Genomic DNA, 14,147 nt, shown 5'->3' with positions numbered 1-14,147 from the left:
GCTGATGAATTGTGCTGCTGTTAATTACGACAGCAGACGCCTGTTTCTTCTTCGGTTTGCGTTCCCTCGTACCCGCCAACGTGTCGCTAATCGCTGATTAATCCTCCGTACATCATATCGCCTTCTATGGCGCGCAAATGCCGAAATAAATGACCCGCCAGTGATTCCATTAAAAAAAAACGTCTCTTAATCCAAGTGGTTGAAACACATTTGGGTCCAAGTGATGTATTTCTCATAAATTCGCTCCGCTCAGCGTCCCAAACCTGCAAGTCCACATCTAAATAACTGCATTTGTTTTTATACAGGGATTTTTTTTCCCCTCCTTACTGCAACCAGATGATTTCCATGACCTCATTTACATCTATGTTCAAGGGCCAAGAGGGTCAGGCTGGGAAATGTAAAAAATAAATAAAATCTGCATAAAAACATTCGGCTGAGACTTTGTTTGACAGCGGCGTGAAATACCGAGCAGCTCCAACAGAGCAAACGGAGGAGGGGATGGCCGCTCGGCTCTCTCGCCGCTCGGCTCTCTCGCCGTTCGTCTCCCTGGGCTGTCGGCGTGTCTCCTCACTCATCCCGCCGTCGTCTGTGCGTTTCCTTCTTTCCCCTCTCACTCATCATCAGCATCATAATATTTTCCATCTGCTCGGAGATGGAGACGTGAAGCGAGGGGGAGCCAGCGAGAACAGCTGCAGGGATCTGCCCCCCGATATCTTAGCATTGAGTATCCCAGACCCCGTTACTCACGTTCCCTTTCACACAGCTCGGGTGCTGAAGAGGACGCCCCGCTGATGCAGAATGGTCCACGTGGTGGCTTTAGGTCTGGTTCCACACATGATGAGGCCCAACACAATGATGACGTAATGCCAACCCAACGTCCACTCTTCTATTAAATTCAATTCATCGTTATTTATATAGCGTCTGTTACATTGGAGATCGTCTCCCGGAGCTTCTCGGACACTCAGAACCTGATCCCAGCAAGCAACGGTGGCGGGAAACACTGCCGTTTCCCAGGAAGAAACCTTGAACAGACCCAGGCTCACAAATGTTGATGGCCAGGTGGGTAAGGGAGGAAGGGAAGAGGAGATAGGACAGAAAGAGGAAAGGAGTCGCACAACTGGACTCATTAATGTTTCCTTTCATTGTGGCCGTTAAAAACCCAACTAAACTGAATCGCAGGATTTGTCTTCTGACCTTTGACCCCCACCAAAAGTGTGTTCTGTGGGAAGAGATTTGACACAGCAGTAAAGCAGCGACTCTTCTATAGGTGTTTGGGAAAAGTCTGACAACAGGAAACACATTATGGAATGCAAACAGAATCATTTTATCTCTTTTGTATCAGCTACTTTCAGACATCATTTTAGGCCTGAACACAACCGTGTTTTTGCTCTCACAGTATTCACCACTATCACACTTATTATGGACCAACTGTCTAACAAAATGTACAAAAGCCCAGTTGGCAGCCAAAGACTTCAAAAAAGGGATTGAGCCTCCAAACAGCCTCAATACGTCCAAAATGTGCTGAAGTGGAGCAACAATTTCAGCACTTTCACAAGAGATCCAGCTGCTGAGACCAATCAAGACGCGCTGCAATTTCCCCGCTCCGACTGTTGCTTATGCCGGCAAAAAAGTGACCCACTGCTGTGACAATTAACGAAAAAAGCAGGTCTAACTGGCTCCCGGGGAGACGCTGGGGCTGACGTCACGCCACTGTGGACGATTTACCACAGGCGTGTTCTACATATGCTAACATTTTCAGTACTTTTTTTCCAATTAACACATCTGCATTTCTGTAGGTGACACCGAATGCGTGTGTGTGTGTGTGTGTGTATGCTGTGCACAGTTGTGGAGCTTTCTGACATTAGTAAGCATGGTGTCCTCTACATCCGTGTGTGTGTGATTCTGTGCATGCATGCACACACTCCAGGCTAAAGTCCCTTGACAAGCTTAATACCATTATCAAGATTTACAGCGATGTTCATGTGGGACTTACATCAAAATGGTTGGTGTGCAGCACAGACAGAACCCTTGTCCCAATTAGGGAGCCTGTGAAGCAGCGGCACACAGAGACATGCAAATACACACACACACACACACACACACATAATCTCTTTTTTACACAAACACAGAGTCTCACTATCTTTCTCAGACACTTCTGCATATTCACCATCACATGGACCTATTCTCTCTCTCTCTCTCTCCCCTCACACACACACACACACACACACACTCGCGCACACCTCTCATCCCTCATGGGGACAGCCTTTGGCCTTTCGCAGCTGGAGGAGAGAAAATGCTGAAACGGTGGAAATAAAGAACAAAATGAGAGAACATGGAAGGAGTGAGTGAGAAGGGAGAAGAGTGGAGTCGCATTTAAAGCAGCCGAAGATCAACAAAAATGCAGCTTCAAGGCATCAAACGCAGCAAAAGCCTGCAGTTTGTTTGGATCACACGCAAAGTTGCAAACCACATTCCCATTATTGCTACTTCTTGTTTCAAATATATGAAAATAATTATTAAATGTTCATCCTAATTGAAAGCAAGGAGCTTGTGTTTGACTGTGCATCTGCACACATCTGGGCGAGCGTGTCTAAAAGGGCAGGAGACAAACAAGTTGGACCAGAAAATGCTGACCAAGCACCTCGCGGAGAAGACAAAGAGGGTCTGTTCATTAAAATAAAAACATAACTTGTATTTGATTCTTTCTGTGTCACAGGGAAACATCTTCATGATTCATAATTGGGGGCCACAACATTCTGTAATTCTCCTCTGGCAATGAAACAAATGACCAATTTCAATATTAAACCCTCATGAATTATGCATGGCTGCTTGTGGAGCCTCGGAGACAGACGGATGTAGAAGGCACAACATTCTGTCATATCAAAAAGCTTGTGATGAGTTGAAACGCCAAGAGTTGAATAAATTCTACAGCCTGCAGGACCTCTTAGGCTCCTCATACAGCCTTAGCAGCCCTTCCTCCTCAACACGCCACGACATTTATGACACAGCAGCGAAAGACATGAACAAACACCTCCAACCTGCCTGTCTGACCTCCTACAAACTGATGTATGATGGAATAAAAGGACCTTTCTGTCCCAGTATAGCTAATTTACATATTATATATAGCTGGGTATAGCATGTATAGCTTGGTTTGGGCTAATTTGATGACCCTGAAGAAGATGGCTAAAATTGTTCCAGCGACCTTCAAAATATTCTTTCTTTCTGCAGAGTTTTTTAAATGCTGCCACAGTGAAAACAACACAAACGTGTGCTTGTGCAAAAATGGATTAGAAATATAGGTTGTGTCTCCGAGGTTTGTTTTTTCCCTGTTGTCAATCAAATGCATAAATAGGGCAGCCTCAACAATCTCTTTTCTCACTTTTAGTGGTTCATTCTTCACCTTAGCCAGCAAGAATACAGAGAACAGGCCTGAATTTGTACTTTCACACTCTCTCACACCCCTACACACACCCACACACACACACTCTCCAAAGGTGTGAGACAGTAATCAATGATGGCCAGTCACAGTTCAATACACAGACTAAACAACATTGCTCCATTATTACTGTCTTGTTTAACCAATAGCACCAGAACAAAACTGAGAATCAATTCGCTGCCACCCAACATTCTTTCTGTGTGTGTGTGTGTGTGTGTGTGTGTGTGTGTGTAGAAGGAACAGACAACAACTCAATGGTGCAGCAACATGAAAAAGGTCCTTGATTAAACGTCCACTTAAGCAGACTTTGGAGACGTCGGAATGTGTGCGCTGGTGTCTCCGTGCGCTTTAATCGGTCCTACATATTTGATATTCACCAACCGTAAATCTGTCGTCATCGATTTCTCACTAACAAATTGGGTGCAGAGCTTCAAAACCAGAATACAATCTGTCTTGTTTCCGTAGATTAAAGGGTCTTGTTTGGAGTATTGATTGGACACAAAGCAGGGGAGCCCTTACCTGGAATAGCATCTTTAGCGTTAACTTTAGTCTTTTCACCACCACACTGCTTCTCTACTCATTAACTTGCCCATCCAGCTTCTATTCAAAGAATTATATCTACTAGCATTAGATTGTGGAAGGTGCATGAACTTCCAAAGGGGCCACCAAGTATTGGATGAGCTGCAGGTTCTACAAATAATTAAAGTAATGGAAACGTTATCAATAACACCTCTTTTTAAGGTTTCCTGAATACAAAACCTCTTCCAGTTTCAGTTTTTCGGCATCGGTTCTGGATTTACAGCTGCTATGTATAAATGAATGATCGTCTTGTCTAGAAAATCAAATTCAGGATAAGTAGATGTTGATCCTGCAGTAACTGATGGCACCAGTCTGTCTGAAGCGTTACCTTCTGCCAAAAGGAGAAACCAGGCAAAAAACAACATAAAGAAAAGTCCACAACAGTTCTGTGTGAAACAAAATACTGTGGAAGTACAAGGGCTGCTCTTTTCCCTCGCCTCCTGCAACACGCTGTAGCTGCCTCCTGCGGCCGGCTCTCTACAACTCTGAACACAAAACACACGTTTGTCATGAGAGCTTCCACCATTTTCAAACTAGAATTTCCTTTTTTTTTTTTAAAGTGTGGACCTGGGACTAAAATGGCAGCTGCCTTGCCCTCATTTTCTGACAAGACCTCAGCATGGAGCGGAGATAAATATGAACTCTGGAGGGGCACAGAGGAAGAGGCTGCACAAATAACCACGGCAACAATACCAGGATTTGGAGGAGCTGGAAGGAGCCGTGGGCATTGTCTGGCTTCAGTCAGCTACTTTGTGCTTCTTTTGAAAGTGTTTCTTGGGTGTGATGACATTTCTCAGAACAGAGGAGGGGGAAAACACTTCAAATGTTTCAGCAAAGTTTTCCTCCCTGTGTCCTTTGTACAAAGTTTCAAATCCCCCACTTTTTTCCCTGGAGGAGAGAAAGAAGGGAGAGGGAACAACAGCGTAAAAACAGAAGGAGAGTCCGGGTACAAACTCATTTCATGCTCCTTTTGATGCGGTGATGCAACCCAAGAGAAAGTGACCCCGCGTAGATGATGTGGTCAAGAGGACAGTGAAACTCACAGGTGCTCCCCGCCGTTTACACAGATTCAACAAGTAGGCCACAAAACTACCGCTGGGTGCAGATGATGTAGCGGCACGTGTGTGTGAACTCTTGGCCTAAGCCCTGGTTGACTGAGAACATTCATCAACATGGTTCTACACACGTGTGTGGCGTGTCTGCAGACACGGACGGTCATGTGACGGCCGCTCATGCTCAGAAATGGGCAAAAATCAGAAGTTTCAAGGGCCAGTGTGAAAATCTACCTGAAAATGTTTCTCTTTTGCTAAAGATAAGTATTAAAGTAGTAAAATACGAAAGTATTAATGCGAGTCTCCTCCGTGGCTGGAGCGCCCCAAAACTTTGACTACGTTGGGAGTCATTAAAACTCGTTTTTGCAAGAAAAATAAATCTGGGTAAAATCGCATTTGAAATAGTTTAAACTCTCCACTGGGCAACCTGGAAAAAGCTGCAGGCACCATCGTTCTATGTATCTATCATGGTCTATAGCAGAAGCAGAGCTGCAACCATCTCTGAGAAGACTTTTCCTCTGATTTTTGTGATGTGAAATGTTCCTTTTCTGAGTTTCCTGCTCTGCGTGGTCCAAAAAAAATGACTTAATGAAGCTGAACTAGCCAAGTACACACCAGCTCCTACAGATGCAGTCGAGTTGACTGACAAACTAAACTCTGTGTGTGGTGTGTGGTGTGTGTGTGTGTGTGTGCGTGCGTGCGTGCGTGCGTGCGTGCGTGCGTGTGTGCGTGTAGTGGGTGTTTTCCAGTGTTGGCGGGCATATTTCGCCACATGTCGCTGCACCGTGAGCCAGTCTGTGCTGAGAAAAACCTGGACCAGCTGTGCCTCCTAGAGACACTGGACATTGTTGGCTGAATAAATAAATAAACAAACAACTACATAGATATCGCCACGCTGAATGGTTAAAGCCATGTATGGTGAATTAAATCATACATATTACACAACCACGGATATGCCGGCACTCTCCTGAGTCAAAGCTGCGTCTCTCCCTTCGAAGCAGGACTGCAGATTAGCTGGAAATCTCTGCATGAACTCAGGATGTTTGCTAATGTTTACATGTGTGGGCTGCAAGAATTCTGCCTTCATGCAAAATTGCAAATGGATTTCATCACGTTGGATCAAAGAGGGAAAAACGAACGTCGTGTCTCTCCAAACAGGAACGACGAGCCGATGCTTCAACACTTCAGACTCTGTGATGAGTCCCGCGCTTTACTTCAATCAATGTTATTTATAAGGACGCTTCCGCGGACGGATTTAACCCCAGCAGAACTGAACCGTCAGAGAAAACGCAGTTGTAATGGATCCACTGATTTAAGACCCATAGACGAGTGTTCCCGGTCAATAAATGACGGCTGAATAACGGATCACTTCATTTCCCGCCACATTAAACAATCGCAGAACAGTCAAATCATCATCATCTGCACTCTCAACTGAAAATGTTGCCATTAGCGAGAAACAGGCACCCCGGCGCAGCCCCACGTGAAAAACAGTATCGCCGTTATTTGACCTCCGAACGCCGAACTTCAATTTAATAACAAGCGCGGCAGAATTCCTCCGGGACTGAAACACACAGCACCGCAGGCGGAGGAGAGGAAGGGAAGACATTTTGGGGTCAATCCAATGTTTCTGTCCTTTTTTTCCCTAATAAACATCAATAAAGCGTTGCGAGACGCGCAGCCTGGAGAGCCGCGGCGCTCGTGCTGCTCTGCTTACACGATAGTGTGCACATGTATGTGCACGCTCCGCGTGGGAGAGAATCGATGAAAACAAAGCAGAGCCGGAATGCGCTATAAACAAACGCAAGCATGCTTGTGCACTTTGGCGGCACCTTTGTTGATCCGCCATCAAGCACAAGCAGTAAAACCGGAGGTCGTCCCAGCCGCTGGCGGGACGGCGTTGAAGAAGAACCTCTTCGGTCTCTCAATCGCTCAACAACAACTTAAATCCTCCGACCTCGGCGTCATTTTAAATTCAATTTATCAGGCAGTGCCGACGCTCCAAAAGTCGCATCTGATGATCTGGGAGAGCAGCCGAATTAGAGATTGTGAGCAACAGGAGCTGCAGAACAAAAGCTTTTAATACGCCGACATATCAACTGATGAGAAGCAAGATCATAATCTGCTTAACCGTGAGTAAAGAAATCATTTTCACTACTATTTTTTTCATTATTAATGCCTGTCCAGATGGCCAGTTGGACATGAACCCTCAGGTTTATAGACAATTTGTGTAATTGTCTTCCCTTAAATATGACAAATCAATTTGAGTGCCTTTTTTCTGGCTTCATTCATTAATAAAGAGATGAAATGATGACGCCTCCAGAGTTCTGCTAACACAAGCAGGCAATTAAGACTGTCAAACTCTCGATACAAAACTAAATATAGTTTGATGCTCGACTTTAAAGCTGTGCACGTTTGTTGGCTCATTAGCTGAAGCAGCGCATCATCTCTCTGCAGACGCGGCTCCATCCCAGGGCAGAGGAGAGCCAGGCTGTGCAGGGGTGACACATGAGACAAGTGCACCTCTGTCACACACATACAAATGTCTCACGCTTCTGTTTCCAGACTTGAGGAACAGCTGGCCTTCCTGTCCGCTCTTCACGGCTTTTGTTCTCATTATCGGATGATTAAGCTCTTCCCAACACGCCTCCTCTCACAGGCTGGGGGGTAATTTCTGTTCTGACCTCAGGCACCAAACCTGACCAAAAGTGTCATTAATACCCTTAAATGTTCAAAAAGTTTCACCATAGGTCCACACTTTTAATTCTGGAAGAGTTCTTTAGTCGTGTTTCACCAAATCGTCTCCCCCTCTCTGAGCAGAGTGATTAATTACTGCCTCCACACTCCTTTTTTCATATCTCGCTCTGCACGCTGCGTCCTTATAAGTCACTACATTTTCTCCCTCCCACTCGTTGAACACGTGCTGCTTAGAGCTGTACCGATCCCCGGCCTATTCACCTGTTCGCTCTTTTTTTTCCCAGAACAAAAGATTTCAGGGAGTAATTTTTTTAACAAAGAAGAGTCATTACTCTCTCCTTTGGTTCCTACCTGAGCTCCTTGAGGGAGACTCAAAAACAGGGAGGAGCCTGTGCGGATATTTCTGAAAATAGCAACGCGATATTTCATCTGCACGACACACACGAATGTGCCTTTTCAGCAAAGCACGGCCGTATTCATCTGGCCATGTTAAAGTACGTCTTCGCATAACCCAAAGTGCTTACACACACGTTTGCTAGTATGAGCAACAAGGAGGTGGGTGTTTTACAGCTAACGGTACCGTGGTGTTCCTGCCGTTTGTCTGTTTTTAACTGCCATGCATGTGTGCCGCTTCTGTTTCCAAAGCCTACAGAGAAGCAAATGACACGTCCACGTTCAGAGGAACACGCAACCAGAAACCTCTTAGCAATGCACGCTAAATCCCCTTTTTATGGCATCCTACGGCACACACAACAAGCAGAATCGTGTGTGTGTGTGTGTGTGTAACATAAAATGCAGACGTAAGCCTAGGAGGTTAAAAGTTACAGTGGTGATTATAGTAATTATGGTTTCAAATTTTTACATATGCTCTCAGAGGGATCACCGGAGCGTTTTGGCAGAGAGAGAGAGAGAGAGTTGGGGGTGGGGGGGGGGGGGGGTCACATGGGAGTCTGAAGGAAAAGTAGTTCTAAAACAGAAGGGGTGGGGAAAGGACAAGGGGACGTTACAGAAAAGCAAAAGAAAACGTAGCGCTGAGAGATATGAAGGAGCGAAAGGCTAATCCTTCTGGCAGCCTCCAAACACCTCCTGCTCTTCCACCTACCCCCCCAACCCCCCCCCCTCACCCCACCCCCCCATCCTTTTCTCCACACTCTACCAGGAGTTGAATAAGCCTTTGGAGTGAAGCTTTGTTTCTTATCAAAAAAAGAGCATGAATGTCAAATTCTCCACGTAGAACTGAGAAAAAGAGGCAGAGCACCTTTTAATTCCTCCTCCTTCTTCCCTCATTCTCTGCCTACATCTATCAGGCTCTCCTAGACTTTGTGTCCTTGTCGGTCTGTTCTTTATCCGGCCTCTTCATCCCTCTCTTCACAGGGGCAGCGCCAGTTTTGAAACAGAAGGGGATCAGAGTCGCAGCCTTGCGGACCCCCTGCGGCGCTGCAAAGTCTTTTTTCCTCAATAGCAGCTTAATTACACATTCATGGTGACACAAATAAGATGCTCTCGCTCCAACACAAAAACACGCCACTCAGCCGGCGTGCACAGGACCCATCTGCTGGCCGTGCGTCTGCACTTGAGGAACAAAACGCGCCTACGTCGTAACGTGTTGCCTTTTCAGCGGTGCGACACGCTTTCAAGGGTTTTCCATTGATACTATAAAAGCTACACATGCAGCCCGTCACCAGCACGCGCACCCCAAGACGTGAAGCAAGAGAGACAACAGATTGGTGTTCTGGCATGAATCCAAACTCAGCACCAGAGACAGAGGAGAGACGGAGGATCAGGCACAAGCGGTAGAAGTTCTTTTCTTTACACAAATAGAGTTTGGCCTCACTGGATGCAACGTGCTCAACATGGGTCCTGGTGACCCTGAAGCATCCAAGGCTACAGAGCAGGAAGTAAAAACAATGTATAGAGCATGAAAAAGGTGGAGCTGATCAGTCCTGAGTACTGTAGCTGTGAAGCCTGAGAGAAAAGTGTTCCATGTGGAGATGTGAGCGCCATTTACCAACATGTCTCCAGGGTTGCGTGCTATATTTCCGTTACCAAACACGCCCTAAAAAGCTCTCTTCCCTCCAGCCAGAGGCTCCGGGCCCATAAGGATACTTAACATTGCTTGTTTGAGCCATGCTTCAATTAAACAGCGTAAATTTAAAGATTTAAAGAACGTCATAGGCAGCAGACTAAGAAAAGAACGGGAACAGAGAGAAAGAAAATAGGAATAAATCAAAAACTGTGATTAAAACCACTCAAATATGTTCGTCATTTTCTGTTGTGCAAGCCCCACTCCACATCCTGGAGCTCCCTGGAACCAGCGGGGAGCTCCAGGACATGGAGGCCAACAACCGTTCTTACGACACCCGCCCACAAATGCATCTAGCTACAACAAAAAGCCTGGAAACAAGAGCCCCAAATGAGGCCTTGAGTTTCACAGGCCATGAAAAATTCATAATTCCACATCTTTACATGAAACTCTAGAAGGAATTAGACCTAGCAGTAGGAGACGCTGGGAATCAGTTTCAGAACATTTAGCCTTTTTGGGGGGGGGGTTTTCGCCCTCTTCAGCTCGAGAATGCCTCTCCCGGAGCAAACACACACATGCACGCGTGCACACACGTGCACTGAAGGAGACATTCCTCCCTGCAGAGGGAGAGATAGAAAAATGGTGCAAGCAGCGCCGCACGTTTGTCCTCCAGACCAAAGTTTCTACAAAAAAAAAGACAAACCGTCCACGTTCACAGCTGCGTGACCCAAACCCGAACATGCAACGCTGAGATTGACCCATTCATCCAGCATCCGCGACTACTGAGGGAGTGAAGGATAGATGGAGGAAAGGTGTGTGAAAAGGTGACAGGTCTGAGGGAAGAAGAAAATAAGAGCAGGAGGCTCAGGGTGAGGGTGCATCGGTGCAGGAAGCTCTCCTGACAAACAGCCTCAGACGCAGTCGTCCTTCTACACACTGATGTGAATGCACACACAAAGATGTTGCTTTGATCAGACAACGTTGCATTGTGTGTGTGTGTGTGGGGGGGGGGGGGGCAGTCAGTCAGCTTGTCAAGTCCTCGTGGAGTGATCAAAGCTGGTACAAACCACCCACAGAGATCTCGCTGCTCATCCATTCATCCGTTCCCTCACCCACTTTCTCTTGTTCCTGCCTCCAATCGCCGGCCCGGATGCCAAATTTGAAGAAAAATAAAAATAAACAGCAGCATTTTAACACATAAATCCTGGCTTGAACTGGCACTGCAAATCACGTTTGGCTGCTCCATTCCAATAATCCCCCCTGCTGTCCCCCTACACACACTGAACCCTGGACGGCTGCAGTGCACCAGGAGACTGGATCAGAGCATAATGGGAGACAGCATGGGAGTGCTGGCAAAACCATAAAGCTGAGACGACACACACACACACACAGCACACACACACACACACACACACACACACACACACACACACACACACACACAACACACACACACACACACGGAAGAGGGAAACTAGTGCTGAAACAAACATATAATGCCAAGTTGACAAGTCTCCCACATATAGACGTTCCGGTACACACACACACACACACACACACACACAATCACACACTATTTGAGAACATCCATCTATGAACTGCCAAGTTGATGGATTCCCAACTGAGCAGCAATGGCTTCTCACAAAACTTCCACAAGTTTCCCTCGCCACATATTCTGGTTTTCACCTCCCCTGCATTCAGTAACACCAGATAATAATAATAAGAAGAAGAAGTAGAAGAATTCTCTCCCAGAATCGACTGAATTTGAAACTGCATTTGAAACCGTAGCAGCACCACAGAAGCTGAGGCCGCTGAGGTGTTCACACATTAGGAGCCCCCCCCCCCCCACAGAAACAGCTGAATCGGACGCGCCGCTGCTTAGTCATCGTAACGAGAGGAATTCGGAGGCGCTGTGGAGTGATCGTGACGTCCATTCAGTCCAGATTAAAAGTGAGAGGGCTAATGGCTTTTTAACAGGCGGAGAGGCTGGAGGGGGGGGGCCTCTCGGACACCACGAGGATCTCCACTCACACTCTGCTCTCACTGATCCAATGACTCCCATCTAATAACTCCGCTACGGACAAGCTGTTGAGAAGAATATTAGCTTCATCCTGAAGGTTTATTTTTTTAGGATTTCTTTGAAAAGCACAAAGAACCAAAGGTTTTCCAGAGACCCTCTGATTGATTCCAGCACCGAGTCAGTGAGATCTACAAACACAAAGAAGCCCACTCGGCTGCACTCAAGTCAATGTGTTCTGTGTGTTTTTGCCCCGCTCAGTGGAAAAACAGAGTCTTCGGAGACATCAGTCAGGTCTTTTATGGGCTGAAATACGACAAGAGTGGAAAAAACACAAGCTCGGCAGGGTTTCGATCCGCCCAAAGAAAAAAACAATTCAGTTCTTTTTTTTAAATTCTCGTGTTTCTCCACAGTCAAATTGGGCTGTTTATGGGCGGCGAGGTGCTATTTTTCTGGGGTGGGTGAAAGCTTTTTTCAAATCAGCCCACTAAATTGCGATGTATTGATTTAACAGTAAACCAATCAGAAGAGTCATAATGAATATCAGTGGGCGTTGTTCCCCAGAGAAAAGGCAGAATGGAAAACCCAAATGGTGGGCTGGGGGGGGGGCTGGCGGAGGTTCTGTGAGGTGCAGAACTGGGTCCTGATAACAGAGTGTAACTTTTACTGAGGAGAACCTGGGCCCCAAAAGACACCACAAAGAACTAAGACGGGGTGGGATGGATGTTGGGGGCCTTTTGTGGAATTAAAATAACTACTGGCAGCAATTGTGACTATCGCCCTTATTAATATCAATATTCTTCTTATTATTGTCTACATTCAGTCTGTGACCTGCAACATCCACCAGCTGCAGCCGCCTTGCGTCACCCTTCAGAAATATCACTTAAACATTCCCGGTATGTTTCTCTGGGGAATCTTAATGATGCCAACACAAACCCCTGGTCGTCGGGACGTTATAGCTATTTATACATCCGCGCACTCATATATGGCGAGAGCAACTCTGGCGATGATCGGCTCCATGATCGGGGACCGTCAGAGGACATGATGGTTCCCGCTGCTGCACCTTTCTCCGCGTTTTCTTGGGAGATTTGTGGAGCGTTTTTACGCGTCAGTGAGCGCGCACGACTGGGGATCATTTTGCCGTATTGAACCGTGAGACGCGAAGAGACTCATCGGGATCTACTGTCCACAGCCCCCCCCCCTTAATTAGCGGCAACCTCAGAGTTGTTTTTTGAACATTCGGCTCCGGATCAGTGATCCTGACGCTTCTCCGGAGTTTAAATCGGTGGCCTGAGCAGCAGCAGAGATTATTCTCAATTGAGTGCACGTTTGATTTCATTCCTCCCGGAGTAACTTTGGCAGGAGGTCTTTGGTTCTTGCCCGCTTGAGCATCACCCTCGGACCAGGAGAGGCGCCGCGTTGACTTGGACAAGACACATCACGTCAATTCAAATGAAACTGCGCAACACATCCAAAAAAGTAGCCTACAACAACTACGGGGGACGCGCAGCCGTGCCCGCACGGCAGCGGCGGGGAAGGAATCAGCTTTGAGGCAATTCAGGTGCGTTAAAGACGGAGGAAGACGCGGCGTACCTTGGGCGACTCCTCGGTGCAGGAGAACCAGGAGGAGCAGGATCCCCGGCGCGGCGCACATCCTCGCCGAGCAGCAAAATCCGCGTCCTATTCCACTCCTCTGTCCACTTTCACCCATTACGACAAGTGACACGCATAAACACACGCAAACTCCTCGGGTCCACAGCGGAGGGTGGGGGAAACGGGAACAACCTCCCCACTCGTCCAGCACAGGGTCTGTTGGTCAGTTGTTTTAAAAAAAAATCACAAACGCACAAAGGTGTGTGTGTGTGTGTGTGTGTCGCCTCCGCTGTCTGAGGTCCGCAGGCTGGAGCGGTGGGAACGAGCGCGGGGTCGCTTCTCTGCCGTGGCCGCTGAGCTCTGCCGCTCTCTCCGTGCGCGCTCTCCTCCTGCTCCACTCTTTACGCAGAGAGAGAAATGCCACCGCCCTCTGGCTACAGCGCACGCACTCCTGCTCAGCGTCTCCGCTGCGCTCAGCCTCTCTCCCGTCTGAAACTGCAGATTTTCAAATAAAATTAGCAGCTTTGATTTTTTTTTTTTACAAGACAGCAATTCTCCTCCAGAGCCCTAAATGTCTGCATCGGTTTACTTCCTTAAAAGCGTATTTAAGACAAAATAAAACTTATGATAGTTGAAGACTCGAATCACGTGGGATTTCATTTACTTTCAGTGGCGTTTGCGCGCGACCCTACTGATGTCTGCCCCCTGACGGCTGCAAGCGTCCACATCTTCATCCAGTTTCTCACACTAAAA

General features: G+C 47.0%; 1 protein-coding gene across 1 annotated transcript in view; it reads right to left on the bottom strand.

Annotated features, from left to right (window-relative positions):
* The window catches only part of unc5ca (unc-5 netrin receptor Ca), a 112,688-nt gene extending 98,907 nt beyond the window's left edge, over positions 1-13,781 (bottom strand). Inside the window, exon 1 of the mRNA XM_057032273.1 lies at positions 13,395-13,781. Coding sequence (XP_056888253.1) covers positions 13,395-13,512 — 118 coding nt within the window. The 5' untranslated portion in view covers positions 13,513-13,781. The remainder of the gene's footprint in view (positions 1-13,394) is intronic.
* Positions 13,782-14,147: the final 366 nt, after the last annotated feature.

Source organism: Takifugu flavidus, chromosome 5 (genome assembly GCF_003711565.1).
Source record: "Takifugu flavidus isolate HTHZ2018 chromosome 5, ASM371156v2, whole genome shotgun sequence".
Classification (NCBI taxonomy): domain Eukaryota; kingdom Metazoa; phylum Chordata; class Actinopteri; order Tetraodontiformes; family Tetraodontidae; genus Takifugu; species Takifugu flavidus.
This window is presented reverse-complemented; position numbering and strand designations above follow the sequence as displayed.